The sequence below is a fragment of the Maniola jurtina genome, chromosome 7 (genome assembly GCF_905333055.1).
Source record: "Maniola jurtina chromosome 7, ilManJurt1.1, whole genome shotgun sequence".
Lineage (NCBI taxonomy): Eukaryota > Metazoa > Arthropoda > Insecta > Lepidoptera > Nymphalidae > Maniola > Maniola jurtina.
Window position 1 is genome coordinate 6260777 of NC_060035.1, and position 24322 is coordinate 6285098.

The following is a 24322-nucleotide window of genomic DNA, read 5'->3' on the forward strand; positions in this document are numbered from 1 at the left end:
ATTGTAAATTGACGTGACACAGTAATCTGATTGGTGGAACCGGCACTGTGCATTCGAGCGCACTATGACACCTCATAGTAATGATTGTGAATACGGGTGTTAAAATATTACTTGTTTTTACATCTTAAGAAAAGCGTCATGCAAGACAGTTCTGCATACTGTTCTCAGAGATGTGTGAAGTTTTTAAAATTCAACCCCTAAAGGAGTAAAATAGGGGTTAGGAATTTGTGTAATCCACGCGGACGAAGTCGCGGGCATAATAATCTTATGATATGGTATAAAGACAAGCTAATTCTGCTGATTTGCACTGCCTTGGTATTGCATGAGTCCATCCTTAACGAAATTGAGTCGGTAAAGATTAATGTGCAAGCATTATCTCTTTCACAAATGGAGGAAGTAGACAGTAAGTATTGATATTTTACAGTAGAAAACAAACTCCAGGAACAATGTGCTATTTCAATACCAGACTGAGGTAAACGCTGAATTATTTAGTCTGCAGCAAAACGTTATCCAAGCGGTTTGAGTTTCGACAAACAACACGTCAATTGTCGCCTACCTATTCAAGTCTACATTAAGGATCGACACTAATTCGATTTGCTTTGGGCTAGTGCCAACCGCTCGTCTGGGCCGCTGCAAATACGATGCTATTCAAAAACTTTTATGATGCTTTTATGATCGGCAACTCCAATTGGAGGCGTGCCCCACCTTACACGGCAATCGCCTACTTTTTGGAAAGATTGCAGTCAAGCGCATGCCATAACATTATAAGTTAAAAAAAAACAATCGAAGACTGAACTTTAAAAAACAACCTAACTAACTAACATAGATTTTCATCATAGATTTTCTAGACATTCGTTAGAAGGCGCGTTATTGATTCTTTGATACGGATTGCCGTAATTTATCAAAATGCAACACAGCATTGGTAAAAACGTTGATTGCTGAAGCTAAAAGTAGGTATCGTGAATGCTTGGCTTTCAACAAACGTTTTAAGTAACTGTTCACATAATATTTAGTTTGAAAATGCTAAATAAAGTACAAAATTAACGTCAAAGATGTTAACAAACAATGAGTTTTCTTTGATAATTCAATAAGCAATTACTTAGATAAAAATTCTTTAGTATTGTGATCAGTGATGAGTACAAGCCGTGATAGCCTAGTTAAGCTAAGACATCGGCCTCATAATCGGGGGTCAGTCAGGAGTTCGATTCCGGGCACGCACCACTAACTTTGTGATACGCAGTCGGTCAAACAATAAATTTGGATACTAAAATCAAAACACATCAAAGTACAAAGATATCTAAAGGAAGTTAACTCAAAGGTATAAAAAGAGATAGAGGTCGCAGGGTTATGTGTTTGTAAAGTCGTGTCGTAAAATTTTACTAACACGCTTCTGGTAGCTATGTGGTCTATTTTTGGCGGGTTTTCGTCAAGATCACGATCAAGTGGACGCACTGCCACAGTATAACGAGCTCACGACAGCTGTTCAGATCTCTAATGACATCTCTTGGCCTCATCCGTATCGTACTTGCTTTACGCACGAGATGGTTCAAGGACCACTATCTACTAGAAAAATATTTCTATTCAAGGTTCAATGTCAACAACATTTATTTATTTTTAGTCGTTTTGCCCATTATTATCAGTCCGAATACTGAAACCCTACTGAAACCTCAGTTAATTTTACCATCTGCTATATCCCAAAAACCATGTCAATTAAAAAAAAGAATAAAGTTTGAGCATATACCTCTTTTCTTAAAGGTTCTACAAAAATACCCAAAGATGTTCAATTTAACAGATAAAACATTCTGTTCAAAAACAATTCTTTCTTTCAACTTAGTTTGGCTGTTTGAATTAGTAATAACATTTGTTCAAGAGAAAGGAATCGCTATCAAAAGTGGTCTGCACTGCCACTATTCATGAATTTAGGCCACAGCCTCATTCTTAATGTATGACAAGTGCGACCCTACAAGTTCAAATACCGTAAGCGGGACATAAACAAACCAAGTATTAAGAAGTCATGAAGCAAGAATTTCAAAGACTGTTGACGCAATTGCGATAAATCTTTGTATTTATCTAATAACTAGAGGATGGCCGCGACTTCGTCCGCGTGGATTTAGATTTTTATAGATGCCGTGGAAACTGTTTGATTTTCCAGGATAAAGAAATGCCTATTTCGATTACAGGGACGTAAGCTACTTCGGTACCAAATTTCATACAAAGAGTCTTCAGGAATCCCGCGGGAACTCTTTGATTTTCCGGGATAAAAAGTAGCCTATGTCCGTCCCCGGGGATATAAGCTAACCCTGTACCAAATTTTGTCAGAATCTGTTACACTGTTGGGCCGTGAAAAGGTAGCAGGCAGACAGAGACACTTTCGCATTTATAATATTAGAATGGATGAGTCAATTAACTCATTAGGACTTAACAATCACACTCATTAATAAATCTACTCTCCCATTCCGAGAACACAAAAACTTACTCTCAAATTCATGAATTTTAGGCCGCAACGCAACATCATCCTTAAAGTAAGACAACTTCGACCTTACAAGGCCAACCATCGTAAGTATGAGGGACATAAACACACCAAGTATTAAGAAGTCATGAGAGCACCCAAGAAACTTTGACAGCTATATAAAGTAGTAGTTTGTTAGCGTCAACACTAATGTGGCCCTGTTGGCAAAGTTTGAGCAAAAATGTTAGAGATAACAGTGCAAACGGTAAATAAAACCTGGCAGGTATCTAAATCAATGATATTCTGTTATTTTACAAGTAAACTGAACCGGTTGCAATGAAACACCTTTGTATTGTGTCTGTCTATCTGTCTGTGCGCCTGTCTGTTTGTCCGCGAGTACGGAAAAAATACCCGACTACGGAACCTTCGGTGCGCGAGTCTGACTCGCACTTGGCCGGTTTTTTTATATAGAGGATGGCAGTACAATAATAGATATTCATTACCTAAGTCTAATGATATTCCGTCAGGTGCCAATAGCGTTGCTTTTATTAGAAACCCATTCGCTCTGATTTTAATGAACCTGTCGGTTTCTTTGAAGCCATTTTGTAATAGTATAAAACATTTAAACTGGGGTACCTCCTGTGGGTGAAGTGTATTACAGTTGAATTAGGTTAATACTGAGGTAAAATTTAGCTGTGTAGCGTAGCCTGGCACTGGAGTTTTAAAATAATACTCCCAACGGAGATTTCATCGACCACGGCTATCACTTTAGAACAGCGAGAAAATTCTATTGCCATATAATGTAATAGGTACTACCTACTCTTTAGAAATCACTGTGAGGACCTACCTACTTTTTTTTAATATCCACATGTTTTCTTGGATCGCTTAGAAATTTCGATTGTTTTGTAGAGTCAGTGGAATAAATCATATAAGTATATAATATAAGTAGTTATAAGTACATAATAGTTATATTTGATATGGCGCACGACCTACGCTTAATTTAAACTTGAATAAAATGAGAGATTTATTTTATAATATTATAATGAAGTCCAAACCTGTAAAGGTCACCAAAGTCATATTATATTCGATTCCGGACACGCAACTCTAGTTTGCGTCTAACTCGGGGTAACGTGGGCTTTAAAACAATTAAATATCACATTAACATCATCATGATCATCATCGCGTGCCTTCTTCGAAACGAAGTTTGGCGATCATCATCCGAAAAGCTTCTCTATTTAAAGCCGCCTCTTTCAACTTCGGGTAACTAAACCCTGTCCTCCCCCTCACATCGTCCAACCATTTGCGTTCTTGGCAACCTTGAGCTCTTTTGCCTGCAATTCTCCCTTCTAAGACTAGTCTACTCGAATAATAACGCTTTATTATTTTAAGGTATACATTATTCCCACGTGATAAAAGCGTGGCACCGATGAGGCAGCGGGGCGGCGCTGGTATGCGATTTTTGTTTGTTTACATTAATCTATACGGCCCGGCGCCAGTTGCGGCTCCAGCTTCATATACAGGTAGCCTAATAGCGAAACAATCGTGGATAGGCCGTATCTGTATAAATGAATGTACATTGAACCTACCTTTCTTTTCTCAGTTCGCTGTTCCGCTTCCGAAAACTTGCCACAAGGAGTTGTAGTTCTGCAGAGTGGCGCTCGTACAACTGCGACAGCTGGGTTGTGAAGTCGCCAACTGAAACAAAACTTTGCTATTATTGCTTGTGTGTTACCAGTGATGACGTATAGATCCGAGACATGCTCGCTAACTATGGGCCTCATAAGAAAGCTTAGAGTCCCTCAGCGTGCGATTGAGAGAGCTATGCTTGGAGTCTGTATAGTCTACGTGATCAACTCAGAAATGAGGAGATCCGTATCTAGAGATTAAGAATAACCAGCATGGCTCAACGGGTTCCGGAGCTGAAGTGGGTGGAAAATCGATAGACGTTGGGGTCTCAAGGTGATGGAAAGGTGACCTCGCACAAGACCCCCCACTAGGTGAACAGACGACATCAAACGAGTCGCAGGGAGCCGCTAGATTCAGGCGGTGCAAAACCGTGGCGTATGGAAATACAACAGACTTAGGTATAATTATTATGTCTAGCGGAGAACATGTATCGGTTGATGATGATTGCTTATGTGATACAAACCTGATATTGGGCTGCCATTTAAATAAACACGCTCGTGGGTATCAAATCCGCCAGTCCCCACGTGGCCAGCGTGATGCTCTATTTACACCCTTTTCAGTCCTCAATAGCTCAATACTGAGCCAACAAAGGGTTGGGAATTATAGAGATGATGATAGTGACATTGTTCTCTTTTGGAACTTCTATTTGTATATCGTGAGTTGCATTTCTTATGATGGAAAACTTGAAACTTCTGATACACGTCTGATTTTGATTGAAACAGGTATGCCCGACTACGATAGCGCGTCTTGTGGAAAGTAAGGTGCGTTGGGGTAAGTTCGGACGGTTTTTCGTTGTATTCGGAAGATGTTGGCCAAATTTATTTTACACGAAAGTTACAATAGTTATCACAATGAATTATAGTGAAAATTGATTGTTAATAAATAAGCTACAGATAGAATGTTTTTCATCTAGTTATAAATGAAACAACTACTGTTTACTGGGTGTTTAAAATATGAATAAAATTTTAAAGCCTTGGGAAAAATCGGACATTCATGGGTAAAGATCGGACTACCTTCTAAAATCGCCATTGTGGCTTAGAACACAGGGTTCATAGAAAGAGAATATCCGTTCTTATACGTCCTACAAGATTATCTTTGGATTTTTTTATATTCTAATAAAGTCACCTGGAACAGTACTTTTGTTTTTTTTTTGTTTCGGACGTCCGATCTTACCCCATTAGACCAAATCTCAAATTACAGTGACTCTCAAACTTTCGTGTTCCTGATCCTGATAAACTTTTTGCAGTCAAATTTAAAAAAAAAAAAGGTTGGATAGGTTATACTTTTATGTGTTGGATATATAAATAAAACCTTACAATTTATTGCTGATCAAAATTTTATTTAACTGCTTATTTATAATTCTAATCAGTCTTAGGTATTGAGACCAATTATTTGTCTTTATACATTAAAATAAAATAAACTTTTCAAAATGTTATCTGAAAGTACAACAATAACTTTATCTAAGAACCTATTTTACATAGGGTGACTTTTACTTAGTCGCCTATAGAAAAGTGTATGAACAATGAACATGGGTCGAAAAAAAAACCTTCGCCTTCCCATAATAAGTCGATCAACTGATCGTGTATTTTGTATGGGTCGGTGATTATATTTTCCTTTTTTCACCCATGTTCCTTTGGGAAAGTTGTTTGTTATCATGATACATTCAATCACCCTTTAATTAATATAATTTTGACTTTAAAATTGTACTCTTTAGAAATATTTTCTAAAGAGTCTAAGTAGATTAAAAAGTAAATATAAAAAGTTGTCCTTGCTTAGTAAGTAACATAACTTTGTACGTTGGTGCCTGGGGAGAAGTAAAGATTTTTAACAATATTATTCATACTACTACAAGACCAACGCACTTAAAATAGCAACAAAATATGAAATTGTTTTTATTATGGTAATGCTCAAAAATGAGATAAAAATTACACAAAGTTCAAAATTGGAACAATATTAAAATTCTGAATATCAACATTAGACAAAAAATGCTTGTTTATTAATAATTGAGTATCAAAAAAAAACACTATAACTAGCCTTTGTTTTGTAGCCTAATTATAACTAACTTTGTTTTGAAAAAAATAAAACCGACTTCAAAAACGACAAACACTAAAAAGTGAAAAATAACTTTTGTTTAGCTACACGTGTAATGCACCTAGGTATGAAGTCGAGCGAGCATATTAAAACAAAATTAGAAATCCAAGAGTGAAGCTCGCCCGACTTCATACCTAGGTGCATTACACGTGTAGCTAAACAAAAGTTATTTTTCACTTTTTAGTGTTTGTCGTTTTTGAAGTCGGTTTTATTTTTCTTTTGAAATTTTTTTATTTCACAATTTTTAGTGGCCCCACTGTACTTATAATATGCTGTGCCCAGTTAAAACCCTACTGTTTACTAAGCTATTACAGTGATCGCGAGCAATTTGCTCCTATCCATTGAGGAGTTCTGTTCTCCATCTCCGAAGATATTCATCAGATCTTCACCAAATTTATATGGGACCACCTGCACAGTATACCCTTTCAAACAAAAAAAAAAATTTCCAAATCGGTCCAGGGGTCTTTGAGTAATCGGGGAACATACATAAAAAATAAAAAAAAAAATAAAAAAAAAAGATCCCGACGAATTGAGAACCTCCTCCTTTTTTGGAAGTCGGTTAAAAATTAAAAGTAAATCGCGTCTTCGACATTTAATAGTGTAAATTCACCCGGATTCTCTTTTATTTGAAGCAATTTTATTTGCTTCACAATTGAATCTTCAGGCACACAGTCTTGGTCCTTACGTTTGGGTATAACAAATTTTACATGGTATTTTTTACCAATGGTTTTGTAATAGCATATTGAATATTTCTTTTTTTCTGTTTCATTATGTATGTGCTCAATAACACCGACGTAATATTTCCAAAATTTTGTGTAGTAACGAACCAAAACTGTATCCCCAGTGTTATATATCTTAGTATTACCCAGTGAATTTTTTTCATTTCCTTTTTGATAGATGTTATCCTCTCTGATCTTTGTTTCTGATAGTTCTTCATTTTTATGTGTATTTTTCTTTTCTTCATTTCTTTCATCGTTAAAATTCAACCGTCTAGGTATTTTTGCTGGTCTATTTTCTTTGTTTCTTTCATCATTTGTATCTTTGCGACGTTTATTGGTTACGTCAAAATTTAAATCAATTTTTTTTAGCTGTAACTTCCCGATAAAAGGTTTATTTTCAGGTCTGTAACGAACAGAAGATAACATAGTGACTCTCTCTCTTTTATCAGCTATTTCGTCATCCACTCTCTTATCATGCACTTTCCCATCCATCAGCAACTGTTTCACTTTCCCATCCATCTGCAAGATATCCACTTTCTCCTCAATCTGCAACTCTTCCATTCTCTCACCCTTTTGCAACACTTCTACTATTTCATTTATCTGCAGTTCCTCCATGTCTTGATCTCTCTGCAAAATTATCTGGTTCATTTCTAGTGTTCTTGATAATTCTTGTTCCTCTTTATAAGGAACAAAGTCTGATTCTGAAAAAATATCACTAAGCACATCTATTATATCTGAGTCGCTATGGATACTTATTTCGCCACTTTCAGAAGTCGTTGTGACACTGGGAGGTCGTTTAATTTTTTTCATTGTTTTTTTGAAACATGTTGTTTTCAGTCTTTGTTTTTTAGGTACATGTTTGGTTTTATTCCTACCAGTTTTCTGGAAACAATTTTCCGCATTTTGTATATTCAGATTAGTGCTATTCGATATATTCTGACATATTGTGTTTTCATTTGTATCTTTCCCACGACTTTCGAGGGTATCCGTCCGAGTGTGACTTTCAATTACAGTCTTAGACTTTTTGCCCACGCCTTTTCCCTTTTTAGTAATAATTGTGTTCTTTTGATCGTTCGTCTTATCAATCGTTACTTTCTTGTCTTGAGTTCTAGTTTTTTGAGTTTCTTTCTTTTTCTTAAGTTTTTTGTTTGATATGCCAGATGGGCCGGGTTTTTCATTATCGTTGGGTAGAGAAGCAGATGTTTCTATTGAGTTCATATTAGTATTTTGTGTATTCTGTACCTCTTTTTCTTTCATTTTCTCCAAGTATGTGCGTGTGATGACTTCGCTTCCTTTTGCAGCACGTGATAACTTGACTGTCTTATTAGAGCCAGTGCCATTCTTAGAATGTTGCGAAACTTTTTGCAGAAGTAGTTCTTCAAATGAAGTCTCGTATTGCGGCGGAAACTGCGAATTGCTTATACCAAACTGAGTAGTCGAAGTAAAGTTGCAAGACATGTTTTTATTTACTACTTCCAGGCACATTTGTTTCAGTGTTTTCAACTCGTTTGATTTGTTCTGAGACACCTTATATTTCCATCTTCTTAAGGCCGCCGGATCATACTTTTCTTCTGGTATAACATCTGCATTTAATGGGTAAATACCTCCCTTTCTAAAGCCACTTTGGATCACAAATGGACTTACTTGATGCCACGTTTCAGCAAACAATTCCGAAAATGTTTGTTTACGTAATTTTACGCCGACGTTTTGTCGTTGCCATTGCACTAGCTTTTTATCCCAGCTTGTTTTAAATGACTTGAATACCGCCAAATCCAGGGGTTGGAGTAAATGAGAGGTATGGGCGGGTAATTTAAGAATCGTGATATTGTTTTCACTCGCTAATGCTACGACCCTGGTATCAACATGGGTGCTGTGACCATCGTAAATCATTAAAACTGGCCGGTTTTCACCTAAACCAGGAATGACAATCCTCTTCATGTAATTGTAAAATATATCAGTCTCCATCCAGCCACGTTTACTGGCGGCATAAGAAATCTCAAAATCATATTTGTCTTTTTGATTCGCACTCATCCACTCATTGTACATGTATTTACCTTTGAAATCTATCAAAGGAGACAATTTCGAGCCGGCCGCATTTACGGTTGTTAACACTGTAACATTTTCTTTCCCCGAACCTTGTGTAGTCCTTGTGCATGGAAGGCCTTTGCCTCCAACAACTTTTGTTTTCGTGGGATCTAGACATACCGATGTCTCGTCTAGGTTCCAGATTTGCTCAGGATTGTGTATATCCAATTCCAGTAGCGTCTTTTTCAGTAAAGTAAAATATTCGGCAATCACGAATGGATCCGTCATTCTTTTTCTAAGATACTCTACAGATTGCGGTTTTTTTATTGACAGGTTGTGTCTTAACCGAAATAAGATGAACCAATCTGGCCCAGGTCGGTTGTTTTTAAAAGGTGTAATAATTTTGTTTGCCCTAATGAATTCTGAAACAATGTCCAAAATTTCTGTTCTAGATAAACCCCAGCCCCATTTTTCTAAGGTTCTAAGACAATGTGCCAGCTTATTCTCCATCTCTATAGGGATTGCAGGGGGCCGGCCAAGTGATTGACTTAGTAAGCCTGTTTTACCCTTAACATGGTCATTAAGTGTAGAAGTAGGGATACCGTAAAGTTTTGATGCTGCATAATTAGAGAGTTCTCCGCTTTTTACTTGTGCTACTGCCAATCTTAAATCCTCCTGCGAATACGATGTTGCCCGCAGTGACTTTCTCTTGTACTGACGCGGCATTATGACCCTACAAAGAAAATGCTTTTATGAGTATACTAGTCCCGTAGATCCCGTGGGAACTGTCTGATTTTCCGGGATAAATACCTATGTCAATTACAGGGACGCAAGCTACCTTGGTACCAAATTTCATACAAATCCGTTAAGCGTATGGGTTTTTAGGAATCCCGTGGGAACTATTTGATTTTCCAGGATTAAAAGTAGCCTATGTCCGTCCCTGGGACATAAGCTAAGCCTGTACCAAATTTCGTCAGAATCGGTTACACTGTTGGGCCGTGCCAAGGTAGCAGACAGACAGACAGACAGACACACAGACACACTTTCGCATTTATAATATTATTAGTATGGATTTATAAAACTAACTATAGGTATATATATCACACTAATATTATAAAGGAAAAAGTTTGTGTGTGTGTGTGTGTGTGTGTGTGTGTGTGTGTGTGTGTGTGTGTGTGTGTGTGTGTGTGTGTGTTTGTTACTCCTTCACGCAAAAACTACTGGACGGATTGGGCTGAAATTTAGAATGGAGTTAGATTATACCCTGAATTAGCACATAGGGTACTTTTTATCCCGGAAAATCAAAGAGTTCCCACGAGAATCTTAAAAATCCTACATCCACGCGAACGAAATCGCGGGCATCAGCTAGTATACCTATAAAGTTAGTTTATATATTACGGAGATACAGTATATTTTATGTTGCGCCCATAAAAGGCATCTTAAAAGTCTATTAATATTGGTTATTTTAGTAAAACATAATTAGAGCTGATAAAATATAAATAATTTCATATAATAAAATAAACAAAATACAAAACACAACTTCATGAGAAATTTTGTTTATCAACCAGCTCAGCTACATATAACATAATGATAGATTGCAACACCACGAAACATCGGAGGTTAAAGTTCGGATTAAAATAAAGTTTGACAACCACTTGCATTTTCCCTGCAGTTTAAGATCGGATTATTTTTAGTCCGTACTTCACCTGTTAATATTTGCTTGGGACAAGTTCGGATCTCATCCTACAGCTCTATTTAGCCTATTTCAAACAGATATATCACAAGACACCACATATTCTAATAACTCAAAGATTTATTATTTGAAAAAATTGATAATACTCACCAAAAAAACCAGCAAAATGTTTTTGGGGTAAATCCGGATCTCACAAATTATCATTTAAGACGACACTTCCAGTGTGACGCGCATAACTGACGTCTGATGCGTCGGAACGACCAACACGGACTGGGAAGTGGCGCAATACAAAATGACGTCCCACGCTTTGTTGCCAGATTAGAAAAATAAGTACTAATTCGGAATATATTTAACAAATACGGTCTTCCCCCATTTATGATCTTACCCCAACGCACCTTATTGTAATGAGTGTTCAAAATTTGTCGGATACACACCGACTAAAATTAGGTACCTAACCGGTTTTAACTTCGGAGTAATACCCATCTGACACTAAAAAAATAGATAAGTATTCTTAAAACAATTTCTATTTAGAGTTTGATATTTGGATTTTGTCTAATTTCTGACAAAGGTTACATAAACATTTTTTGCGGTCTTTGCTTTTCATAATTTTATCAAATAAAAGTATTTTGAATGAACAAACAACTTTAGCGAACTTCATTAATTAAATTTTCGATAGGTTTCAAGTCTTTTAAAACTTCCTTTCGGTTTTATTGAAGAGCTAGAATTCCTGACGCTTATTCGTATTCAGCTATAGAAATATTTGACTTGCAGTTGAAAGAATTTGTCCCAGGAATCCAATTGAACTTACTCACTTAACAGTGATTGGTTTTCCGTTTCAGTTTTTTTACGAAAAAAAAGAGTAAGAAGTATAATATTGCATAATAAAACAGCCATAGCTTACTTACCACTTACCAGTTACCACCAGATGAGATCCTAGTTACGGGCTAACTAGTACATGGAATTTAAAAAATCTTTTAGGTAAGTAAGGTCAAAATTATAATATAAAGTAAGTAAATCATGGCAAAACATTTCTATCAACTTTAATAAACTCTCCTGAATCTAAAATTAGATTCATACCTATATCCTCAGACGCTAGCATTTGGCACCTACTCACAATGTACTTTTTGGATGTTATCGTTATACATTCGGGTATCACAGAATGATCGAGGAATTTTGAGTTCTGTTTGTTTAGGATGGATTCGTTTCGTTATATTTTACGTGTCTCTAGGCAAGGAAAAATGTTAGTGAAACGTTTTTACTTTTCTATTTCATTCTCATACTAGTAGAATAAAACCGGCCAAGTGCGAGTAAGACTCGCGCACTGAGGGTTCCGTACTCGGGTATTTTTTCCAACATTTTGCACGATAAATTAAAAACTATTATGCATAAAAATAAATAAAAATCTGTTTTATAATGTACAGGTAAAGCCCTTAAAATTAATAAAAGAAAGTTTTATTTTCTACTCTTCTAATACATTAAACCTAATAATTTAAACTAAATCGTAAAACACTATTATGTATTAAATTTTCAGTCCATAAATTTTCACTGCCTATTTTACGTTGATGTACCTCCACTGTTTAAAACATAGGTAGTAAAATACTTCAACGATAGAAAGTACAGAACCACCAAAACCAAGACCAAAGCAGTTCCCCATAGCGACCACCAGATCCAATCCCGTACGAGCTACTTGTCGAGTGACTCTTTCATAGGGTCTGTTACTCAAAATGAATTTGACGGTTCGAGCTTTTAAATCACTCCCACGATTAATTACTTTCTTAGCTACCGTATTGTATTCAGGCTCTACGCAAGAGGAGAGACAATCGCAATTCAAACCGGTTTCATTCACACCAGGTACTTTGAGTTTTTTCAGTGTTGCATAGTGCTTTGTCAAACATTGCATGCCTCGTAAGTCACAATACCTGTCTTTGTATTCATCTGGGGATAAATGTGAGGTGCAATTACAAAACTCCAGCTGCGCTTCAATACGGCAGTGAATGATGCACACTGAGTAACTGTAGTGTCGGTAACTCTTGAAATTATCAGGCGATTCATCAGGAAACCTGCATTGACGAACATTAGGAGGAATAAGAGAAAGTTCAGGTTCATTTAGTATATCAACGATAGAGAATAATATAGAACCCTCTGTACCATGAAAGACTGACACTCTACGATCTAATTCCATATTCCAATAAGGTACATCCTCGGGTGAATGTAGGTAGGCCTCAAAATCCTGTGCTAATTCAAGTTGAAGTGAGCTTAGTTTACGGATATTCGACGATGCAACATAGTAGGGTGATCGAATTCCCTCAATTTGGTTATTATTCATGGAATAACAACGTCCATATTCAGTTTGAATCGGTTTGAAATGTTGGCAGCAGTTCATAGGTTTGTCATCCCAGGTGCAGGTAATAAACAGATCTTTGCACTCGGAGCGAAATGCAGCACTATAATTTGCCAATTTAAAATCCTGAACCGTAACGTTTTCTAGTAATGAGCAACTCTGGCACTCTCCACTATAAAAAGCGATGTCCTTCGCAAAGAGGAGTGACGCTCCACTGTACTGTCTTTCTAACTTTTGCAGCTCCACTAATATTTTGTCTAAATTGGCAATTTCACACACTGTGACTGAGGGTACAGTGGTATTCCAGTCGAGATAATCCGTTTGTGTTGTAAAGCGTATCGTGTCTTCTTGATATGTCGAAATGTATTTATATATTGAGGCAACTGCTGCAATCCAAACGTGTACATAAATTATAAAATAAAATATCCTGTACACAAAATGAACGTCGTTACGAGCCAAAAAACTTGGACCGTGAACCGAAAGGTTTTCGCAGGTATATTTTAGGCGCGGCAGTAACACATTTAGTTTTGCAGGTATAAATTTCATTTTGCCCTTTCGTCATGAAATTCCGTTACAAAATACGTTTCCGAAATCAAGCCAATGGCTTTTATAGTCTTACTTCATGATGCATTAGCTTAACGTTTTTTGAATACTTTTACCATTAATTGTGTAATTGACTCTACGACAAAAGAAATAAGTAAAGATAAAAATGATTGATAACGAACTTTTGGCAATTGTATGTGTAGGTTTAATAAAAGCCAATTAGGAATAAAGGATGCTATATAAAAATCTATGGGGGTCTCTTGTTAGTATTTATTGGAGGGACATTTGAAATAATGTGTATACGATCTATTCCATATATCTAAAATCACATAAGTAGATCTGGCCTATGAATCCCTCGTAATACATAAGTGCTTACGCACCTAATCTCTTACATGCCATAGGTAGTGGACAATGCTTGACTCTACACCACCTTAGCAGTTCATCGATAATTGGGTCGCTTTACTTCCTTGAGTTCCTAGTTAGTTCCTACTTTACTTCCTACTTTAGCTTTGTTTTTATTATATTAGTGGGTACTTAGTGCCCCTGACTTCGTTGGCATGGATTTCGTTTGTTAAACAACTCACTATAATATGTGTTAGGTACTTTATAAGTATGTAACTAGTGTTTATTATAATTTTCTTTAGGCGACTGGGAAAAATTTTATACTTATAGTTTTGTTTATTTATTTATCAGTATTTATGTTCTGACTAATCCGCACTGCGCCAGCGTGGCAGACTATGGCCTAACCCCTTCTCATTATGGGAGGAGATCCATGCTCAGTAGTGGGCCTGCAATGGGTTGATGATGGTAATGATGATTAGTGTACATCGTTTTCTTCGTAAATTGTAGTCCTACTAGGTTTAGGTATATCAGTGAAGTGTTGCTACCAAACTGTCGCTACATATTTTAAGAGCTTTTTTATTTCAAGTTAAATGGTTGAAGCAAGTTCCTAAAACATTTTCCTGGAAGTCATAAAATATTCACCTCAGCCAGAAGACTCATTACCAGTTTTTATACCGTGGCTTAGGGGACATAAAACTTTACTGTGTCATAATTACCTATCTCACCTTCAGTTACCAGGTGCTGACTTGAATCCGCAAATAAATCTTTAGTATGTTACTTTTCTTCATATATTGTGTAATAACTTCTTTTATATGTAAGAACTAGCTTATGCCTACGACTTCATCCGCATAGACTACATAAATTTCCAAAAGGGATTTTACCTTCTAAAGGGGTCGAATTTTCAAAAATCCTTTCGAAAAATCAATGATTGATTGGTCATAGGCTTAAAATAGTCTTGACGCCACAATAAACCAGCCTCACTGATGCCACTGCGGTGACTGCGGTGACGCCTGCGGTCACCATGGGCTATCTTATATCTATGGGCTCCTCTCGCCATAGTACCCGTAAAGACATGATCCGGAGACCACTTGACATCGTCCAAGTGCCAGCTGTACAAGAGACCTGACGGCATGATGCTCGTTTTTTGGAAAATGGGCAGGTCGCTTGTTTGAGATGCAACGTGTGCAGACACTTTAGCTGCATCCCACATTCAGACGACCTCCTCTGTGTGCGGGTGCAGCGGCGCAAATATGAAAACTTCGATGGGAGTTTCATATTTGTGCCTTTCGGCGTGGAGACCTTAGGGCCGTGGGACCGCAGGCTCGAGCTCTTTTTGAAAAAAAATCGAAAAGGGTTATCGAATCAACCGAGGACCTGAAAACTACCTTGGGCAAAGTTAGTTTGACCATCGAAACTCCAAAGGGCTAATGCTGCCAGCATCTTGGGTACAATGCCTCGCTGCGGTGGTCTCGATGAGGTTTTAAATTTAATTTGTTTAATTAGTTTTAAACAAAATTATAGTCCCTAAACTTCTAATGCATTTTCGTACTAAGAACAAGAGATTGTTAGGTAAATATACGCCCCAGTTGGAAGTCTCATTACCAGTTGCTAATACCGCGGCTTAGACAACATAAAACTTTACAGTATCTTAATTAATCACCTACGTGCTGGCTGAAATTTTATACATAAATCGTTCTCGAACATTCTCTCTAATATGTATGAGGAACGAGGAACTTATTTTATTATGCAAATCAGTTTTGAAATTAAGTTACAGACCTTAGGTATGTACTTGGTAGTAATTTAACTTGAAAGTAGTATAGGTTTTAAATCGACAACCACCTTCACACCAAGACATATTTATATTTTGTAAACGATGTGGTTTAAAATGTATTAATAGTCCATACTAATATAATAAACGCGAAAGTGTGTCTGTCTGTCTGTCTGCTAGCTTTTCACAGCCCCACAGTTTAACCGATTTTGATGGGTACAGAGTTAGCTTGCGTCCCGGAAATTGACATAGGCAATAGGTTTTTATCTCAGAAAATCAAAGACTTTCCAGGAGATTTTTAAAAACCTAAATCCACGCGGACGAAGTCGCGGGCATCATCTAGTTGTTTTATTATTTATTTATCTACTTAATTATATAAAACCTGGTAGCTCAAGCTGGAATAATAAAACATTATGAGGTGCAAATAATAAATGTTTAGATATAGGTTCTCGAACACGGTGAATGTGCAAAGTTTAAGGCTCCTCATATGAACATAATGAAATACCACATATACAATAGATAGGTATTCATTCGTACGCTTTGCTTTGTGTCTTATATTTCTGAGGCGCTTAGCGATTTCACTCACAGGCACATGTTCGTGTCAACTCGAGGGCGTTATTTTGGAAGTGAAAATACAAATTTTGTTGAAGTGTAGCTATGTTAACAGGAGTTTATTCGTTGTGCGCTCGAAACAAATGTAGTTTGGTTTCATTTAAATATCATCCGATCAAACTCAGTGAAGTACACACGTTCTAGATACTAATACATGTCTCTGTGGTTTGCCAGATTTTCATTAAAATACTTAGTTTCAAACTCACACGGGCTCAGAGATCAAACATACAAATCTTTTATATCATTTAGCTCTAAAACTAGATATTTTTTTACGAAAATCTGGCAAACCACAGACACATCACACAGATATTAGTTTCTATACCCTATCCGTGGAATGAAGTTACGAGTAGATAGTGCTTTCTCTATTTGGCGTTATGTAAAAGAACTATAGGTACTAAATTATCCGCAAAATTAAGAATAACGCTCTCTCTATTTTTGTATTGGATTACATAATGTCAGAGAAAGCGCTATACTTATTAACTTCATTCCACGGATATGGTATAGAACGTGTCTACAAAATGTTATTGAGTTTGATGGATAATATTCAAACGAGAGGCAACAACATTTGTGTGGAGTGAGTGACGGAGAGACTGCCGTAAAATAAGCATTTCAAAGACAAATCTTCAGTAGGTAAACAGTAGCATGGTACTTATTAAAAATACATTTGATCACAGAATCAAAAATAAACATTCACAGAAGCACTTAACTTCAGCAAAAGCCGATTTTGCGAGCTTTTGTCTCAATGTTGACGTAAATTAGAGTTTAAATCCTGATTTCTGATGTAAGCTTGAACCATTAATTCTCTGTTGTTGCGCAAACTATTCATCAGTTAAATAACTGAAGCCCAGAGGGCCTAGTGTAACTTTTCAAGATAAGGAACGTGACACCAAAGTTACGTACAAATCACAATGTTTCCTCATCTATACTAAAAGATATCGAGGTATACGTATAGTGCAAATACAATCAGTCCGACAACACCTTTTTTTCGTTAAAGCGTTGCAACAGCTACGCAAATGATGTGTCGCATTAATTGTGCTTGGTTGCAGATTAGCGGCAATGCATGCCATGTTATAACCTACCTATTTGAAAAGTGAAATTTATCGAAGTTGAACCCGATTAACAGCTCGTTCACACAGGCTGCGTAAGCGTTGCGTAAGCGTAGACGTAGCGCGTACCATTGCGTTGTAATGTATGGAACTGTATGAGACATGGCATACCGCTTGTGTGGAGTGAACGTTCGTTTAGACGTAATGCTTGCAGTTATGTCTACGGATTCACGCGCGTCACTACGCACGTGTCACGTGTACGTGCGTGGTGTGAATCGGCCTTTAAGGTTTCATAACATAAGTCGTCAGTCGACAGACGGTTGGAAATAAGTCTCTCGTAGTGACTTCCGCACTATAGTGCTGCTCATTTGTTGTCGTGACCAGTACATCTGTTAGGTATCTATCACCATTACGCTTCCTGGTGCAAGATCTCCATTCTAGAACCTTAGGATTCCGACCTCCATCGCTTCTTCCACTTCAGCTTCGAAATTCAGTAAATTTTCAATTCCGATACACTGGTTCTTTTATGGAACTCCGCATTTCTGATTTATTCACGTAGAAAAATTCCGAGTACAGTTTATCTCCTCCATACAATGTGTACATAAGATAGTATGATTTAATTAAGCAAGTTTTACCAATAAAATATACACTTTTTCCGCAACGTCAGCCTCCAAGATCAATTGGGTTTATTCATGAATAACGTACTCGAGATTGAACAAAATGGACCAATTTTATAATTCTCAGTTCATCCCAATCGGTATATTCCATTTTCATTTGTAATCTTGATATATACGTATGTAGATAGATGGTGGCATGAATGTGCGAAGTATGATTTCTGTTCTGCAGTCTAAGCACAATCAGTATCTACCACAACGCTTTGTCGCTGCAAAAACTGAGAAAGCGTCTAGTATTACTTGCTCAAACTCTAGCTATAGTAAGAAGTAAGATCAATATCCTATTGTATTCCACTTTAGCTTACCGCACGTTCACGAACGGATGTGGGCTCTAAGCCCTATATCCTAAGGTGCCCCCCCACTTGAACTTTGGCTCAGGTATCTCTGAGCCAAAGTTCAAGTGGGGTTACGATCATTCAATATACTAGTAACTGGTGATATGCTCCTTATATACGTTGGCCCAACTGATTCGGCAAATGAATTCGGCAAACGTGTACACCACTCACATGCTTCGGTACATCGGCTGTTCGCATCATCTGCAAACAGCGTTCATATCTCATTAAGTCAATGTGAACTGGTAATCACTGATCAGTATAGTGAATTTTTAAAGTGCTTTTAAAGTTGGACGAGTGACTTTTATTTTTTTGAAAAGAGATTTGAACAGGCTTCGAAAAATAGAGTAGAATCAGGTCCAGCTTCAAATCACTGCATTAAAAAACAATTGGTAGCCACTCACTATCTCACGAAGTGGTACTACTTAAATTCACTGAGTCTAGACTAGAAATCTAGAAATCTATAATGCACTAAAAATTAATAAAAAACATATTTTTTTATTTTATTCGAACAAACGAAAGCTCCATCGAGGAAACTGCGAACTAAAACTTTAAGCCACCTCTTAAGAACATTTGAGCTCCACATGAGGGTTGAACTCCTGCGTTTTCTTTGTCCTACACTTCACTGGGAAAGCACACTTGGGAGCCGTTCGTTCAATGAATCTAAATGAGTTTCGTTGGTAATTGAAAAGTAACAAACTCATTGTGTCGATACTTGGCTTATTTTCTTTAGGCAAACCAATAAAATCAGTGGATACCTTTTTAGTACTTACTCACGTGAAGAAAGATGGTGGATAGGACTATTCTAAAACTATACATTTTTGTGAATAGGTTATCTGAATATACAAATGTATATTAAAAATTTATAACACCCCCGACAAGTGAAGGTTACAGTAACTAAAAAAGAGCTGATAACTTTCAAACGGCTGAACCGATTTTCTTGGATTATAGCTAAGAACACTCTCAATCAAGCAAACTTTCAAACAAAACAAAATTAAAATCGGTTCATTAGTTTAGGAGCTACGATGCCACAGACAGATACACAGATACACACGTCAAGCTTATAACACCTCTCTTTTTGGGTCGAGGGTTAATAAAAGGAAAAGGTGACTGACTGACGGACTGAAAAGATTCCTCTCGGCTGTAGACCGCTAAATATTTTTGTTCTAAGGGTGAGCCTGCATTGTGAATATTCATCGCGCGATTTTTTCGACATTAATTTTATCGATTTAATCGACATTAAGTCATTTAATTTTATGACTTGTGGAATCGTATAGAGATGCAAAAGAATACGCGCAAACGCTTTTATACAATTTCTCTGTCACAGGATTCTGCAAAAAAATGATGCGGTTATGTTTCACAGTGAGGGTTTACCCTAAAGATTACAGCGATGAAAAATTAAATTGTTTCCACTGGCAGCTGATATAATCCCACCTGGCCAGCACAACTGCAAACTAAATTGCAATGTTGAAATGAAATTCGCGAAAATAGCAGAGAGCATGCCACGCGAGGCTTATAAAATAAATTAATGGACACAACGCGAATCTCACTCGTGATTCTGTTGTCATGAAATTCAGCACGTCATTTTTAACTGTGTATCTGTCTGTGGCATCGTAGCTCCTAATGAACCGATTTTAATTAATTTTTTTTGTTTGAAAGGTGGCTTAATCGAAAGTGTTCTTAGCTATAATTCAAGAAAATCGATTCAGCCGTTTGAAAGTTATTATTAGCACTTTTCTAGTTACTGTAACCTTCACTTGTCGGGGGTGTTATAAATAGATAAATAAATATTTATCACCGTCACCAGCCCATCGCTCGCCGGCTCATTACTGAGCCTCCTCTCAGGATGAGAGTTCTGGTTTGATGGGATAGAATGTGAATTCTGGGTTAGTCCACCACGCTGGCCAAGTGCAAATTACTAGACTGAAGTCTACTCCTTTGAGAACATTACAGAGAACTCCCAGCCATGCATATTTCCTCACGATGTTTTCCTTCACCGTTAAAGCAAGTGATATTAGCTTAAAACTCACATAGCTCTGTAAAGTTAGAGGTGCGTGTCAGGGATTGAACCCCCGACCCGCAGAATAGAAGGCCGACACCTTAACCTAGGTTGCTACCACCGCTTACAGACAGATAAAAATTCAAAATTCAAATTATTTTTATTCAATTAAACTTTTACAAGTGCTATGCTAAATGTACCTATTTACTTACTATATTTTTTGTACCCACACCTAACTATTTAAACATTTTCATGAAAATAACTTGAATTTAGAAATTGATAAAACAAAGCAAGAAACTGCAGACGATCGCTTTTACTTGAAATATCTTCACCCTTTTCCGCGTATTCTAAGAGCAGACGGTGCCTCAATGACGTCACTCGGAAATGCTTGAATGATTCAAGAGTTCCTCTCCGACTGATTCCGTAATAAGATTTCCATTTATAACCTTTCCGTAGTTCAATTAAAATAATTTTCTTGTTCAGAAATATTATGATTGACTTTAATTTACTTAGTTTTATCCAGTTATTATAATCTTAGTTTACCCTATTCGTTTTTAGAATTTAACATAGGTAACTTATTAAAGGCATCAGTACCTATTCTTGGCACCATTCCACGCGGAAATGATTTGTGAGCTTTAAGTTTTACTGTAACATTTTCAAAAATAACTAAATTAAAATCGGTTTACTCTTTTAGGCGCTACAATGCCACAGACAGATACACAGATACACGCGTCAAACTTATTACACCCCTCTTTTTGGGTTGGGGGTTAATAAAAAAGGTATTATTATTTATTTATATTTGAAATTATTCTCAAATGTTTGTACCTAGTGCTTTAAAGTTTTATTTTAGATTGCAGCTTTACCCGAAGATTCAGTGATAATGTGATATGAGAACGCGCTAGCCTAACAGTCTTATTCATAAAAATTTGTAGAAGCTTTATTAGCTTGTTATAAGCAAAGTTCTCAAAAACATTATTCATAAACGTTCAATAGTGCTAAAAGTGTTCAATAACGGCTCCATAACTTATAACAGGCTGAACCCTACTATAAACCCTTATTAAAGAACAAGATGGTCGCCGTCTTGTCTTAACAGCTGATAATTTGTTTGATATGCAAGATTGAAGTGAGGTTATTTTGTTTTGGTTGATTCTAGTGTCATTGCATTGTAATTATTATTTGTACGTTATTTATTCTGGATTTGAGAGGCTGTGGTAACTAACTAGAGTTGCAAGTTTTAACTGCCATAATTAATTTCGAAGTTTCTTTTCATGTAATCATTCCTTTACATAAGTATGCGATTTCTTCTAACGTAAGAAATATAGCGGTGATGCAGCTCAGTACCTAACTACATAAACCGAGAAGGATTTGGGTAAAAAAAAGGGCTGGCTCATTTTTTGCGCAACGGATCAGCCTGGCTGTCCAGCGTGGAAATGCAGCCAGTATTCTTGGCACCATTCCACACGGGCATGATTTGTATAGTAATTAATTAGATAAATTAGTTCTAAATTCCTTCCTGTTTCCATTTTTAATTAAATAAATCGGAACAAAACTCCGAACGATAATACCTAACTATCCTCCAGAACTCAGACAATTGACCGAAAACAAATGTCACACCTGCGTCACTTTTCTGTGTAGAGCCCAGTTTTTTTGCAATTTTGTCTATGAATTCATCAGAACGACAACTTAACAAAGCGAAACTAGCCTATAGCGAGAATTTAGTTGTGAGAGGTTTATTGAACCTTTATGAATAAAGAAAGTTATGAAACGTTTAATAGGCCTAATGAGCATTTTAGCTAATGAACGTTTTAAACCTATAATAAGGGATTTTTATGAATAAGACTGTTGTATGGCATTTATTTATGACGAGTGAAGACCAATCGATTAAGCTAAATAACGGTCCTTCCAGTGCTTTTGTTATTTATTCCCCCTACATTTACGGCTCTACGAATTTGACGTAAAATCTATCTAAGCTCGCTAGATCAGGCTTGAGCTAGTCTAGAAATATCTATTGCCAACTTTTTAAAAAAGATACATACTTAGGTAGTTACGTACAACTTAGATAGAAACTAAGCATAATATCTGCTACGAAAGTGAGCTCGTCATCCCACAGAAACTGGATGGAGCAATATTTATTTTCTTAGATTTTCCATAAAACTTGCCTCAGGGGATTTTTATCGCGTGTATTGGATAAACTTTTTCATTTATACTTTATATCCGAAAGGATTGGAAATTTTGGGATGAAGTAAAAGTGTTAAAGTTATAACAACATACATACGAAAAAATCTCGTAAAATAAGTTTGAATGAAAAAAATATTACTTTATGACATCGCAGCGCAGCGTCGGCGACGAGATGCATAGGCTGATGCCTGACAAAACAAACAGGCATCATAATAGAGAGAGAGCCAGCGCGTAACAGACCTTCGTTATTTTATAAAAGCTAAAAGTTTCTCTGTTATCTCCCAAAGCCACCGAGATCCAAACTTCATAGTTAATGATCGTTCCTCCCTGTGCTAGAGACAATACGCAGAGAAACTTTCAGCTTTTTTGCTGGCTCCTAGACCATAATATTATGACAAAATAAACAGCTTCTCGTCATACTCGTAAGTAGCGTCTGCATTTCGATGCAACATGTTAAAATGACGATTATACGCCACGTGATGCCATCCTGCCCTCCCTTATCTTCATTTTGGCATTTTCTTTACCTGTACCTGCTAACTTTAGTACCTAAATGTACCTACCTAAGTAAGTAAAACCAACATTATATAGATGTAATTAAGTATATAAAGTCAGCTTAGAGTCTACGAAAAGTACCTAGGTATTCACTATTTATTTACACACAGTAAATACAGTATGCAAGTATTTCAATATTTTCCACAACATTCGCCGCCGCTAAACCTGAACGAAGATCAATTGGATTTATTCATGACATCGCGGTCTGGAGAAACGGATGAAATAGTCCGATTTTATTTATAAATGGCCATCAAATTATGCCAGACCATCGTTTATTAACTGAAATTCAAAGAGCTGAGATTGCTTTAAACTAGTTATGTCAATCTATTATGAATAAAACTTAAAGCGTCTTCATGTGATATTGAAATAATATACAGGCTGTAACCAGAACGTAAAAACTAAGGGTTAATTATACTACCTTAACACAATCCCATGCCAATAACAATTTGCCTTATCTTGTAGTTTTAGTGATTTAGTATTTTTCAAACGCGCATTGTATAGCGTGCAAAACTCAGGTCAATGCCCCACCACGCGGCATTGACTTCCAGTGACCTATTTACGGAACATTCGTTGATTTCTAGCGACATTCAGATGTTTTATTTGCAATGTGTTGTGATCTTATAAAAATACAGGATTAAAAAAAAATCGTAGTGTTTATGGTATCTTATCAGTAATCATCAGTTCTATCACTATTTTCGTTTTTGCTAAGCGTTCTAGTTACACCCGTATAGAGTTACATACTCTATTAAGTTTATAAAAGGCTCTAGCAACCCGGCACTCTGAACTGTCAATATCAATTTACGCTAACTTCGTTTTGAGTTTGACTTGTACAATGTCAATTGAGTTCAAACTAATAAAAACTTTCAGACCAAAATACTTCGCGTAACTATTTCCAGCCAATGCAGAAGTTACTACCTACTTGAGGAAACTAGTTAGTGTATTGTTTGCAACTGAGCAGTGAGGTAAATGACTTAGACAACCGCTAAGACGTGACCTCGTAAATATCCAATACGAATTTTTCATTGATTTCTACAGGATAGTAGATTAATTACCTATAACCTACTCTATATAATATAATATGTACTTATATAAATATAAACAATACCTATACTCGTATAAAGAGGAATAATTTAAGCTAATCAAGTGAAGTCAGTAGTATTATTATCCATACTAATATTATAAATGCGGAAGTGTGTCTGTCTGTCCGTCTGTCTGTCTGTCTGTTTGCTACGTTTTCACAGCCCAACCGCTGAACCGATTTTAATGAAATTT

The 24322-nt window shown here is 36.6% G+C and overlaps 2 protein-coding genes across 9 annotated transcripts in view; both read right to left on the bottom strand.

The window, feature by feature from the left end:
• LOC123867059 overlaps positions 1 to 24322 on the bottom strand; it is a 185931-nt gene that overhangs the window by 99137 nt on the left and 62472 nt on the right. For all 8 annotated transcript variants that reach the window (XM_045908902.1, XM_045908897.1, XM_045908901.1 and 5 more), the window contains one exon: positions 4036 to 4144. In XM_045908902.1, the coding sequence (XP_045764858.1) occupies positions 4036 to 4144 (109 nt within the window). The remainder of the gene's footprint in view (positions 1 to 4035; positions 4145 to 24322) is intronic.
• On the bottom strand, positions 12213 to 13576 carry LOC123867061 (sodium channel protein Nach-like). The gene has a single exon (XM_045908904.1). It carries the CDS (start codon positions 13548 to 13550, stop codon positions 12213 to 12215), a length of 1338 nt encoding a protein of 445 aa, XP_045764860.1. The 5' UTR covers positions 13551 to 13576.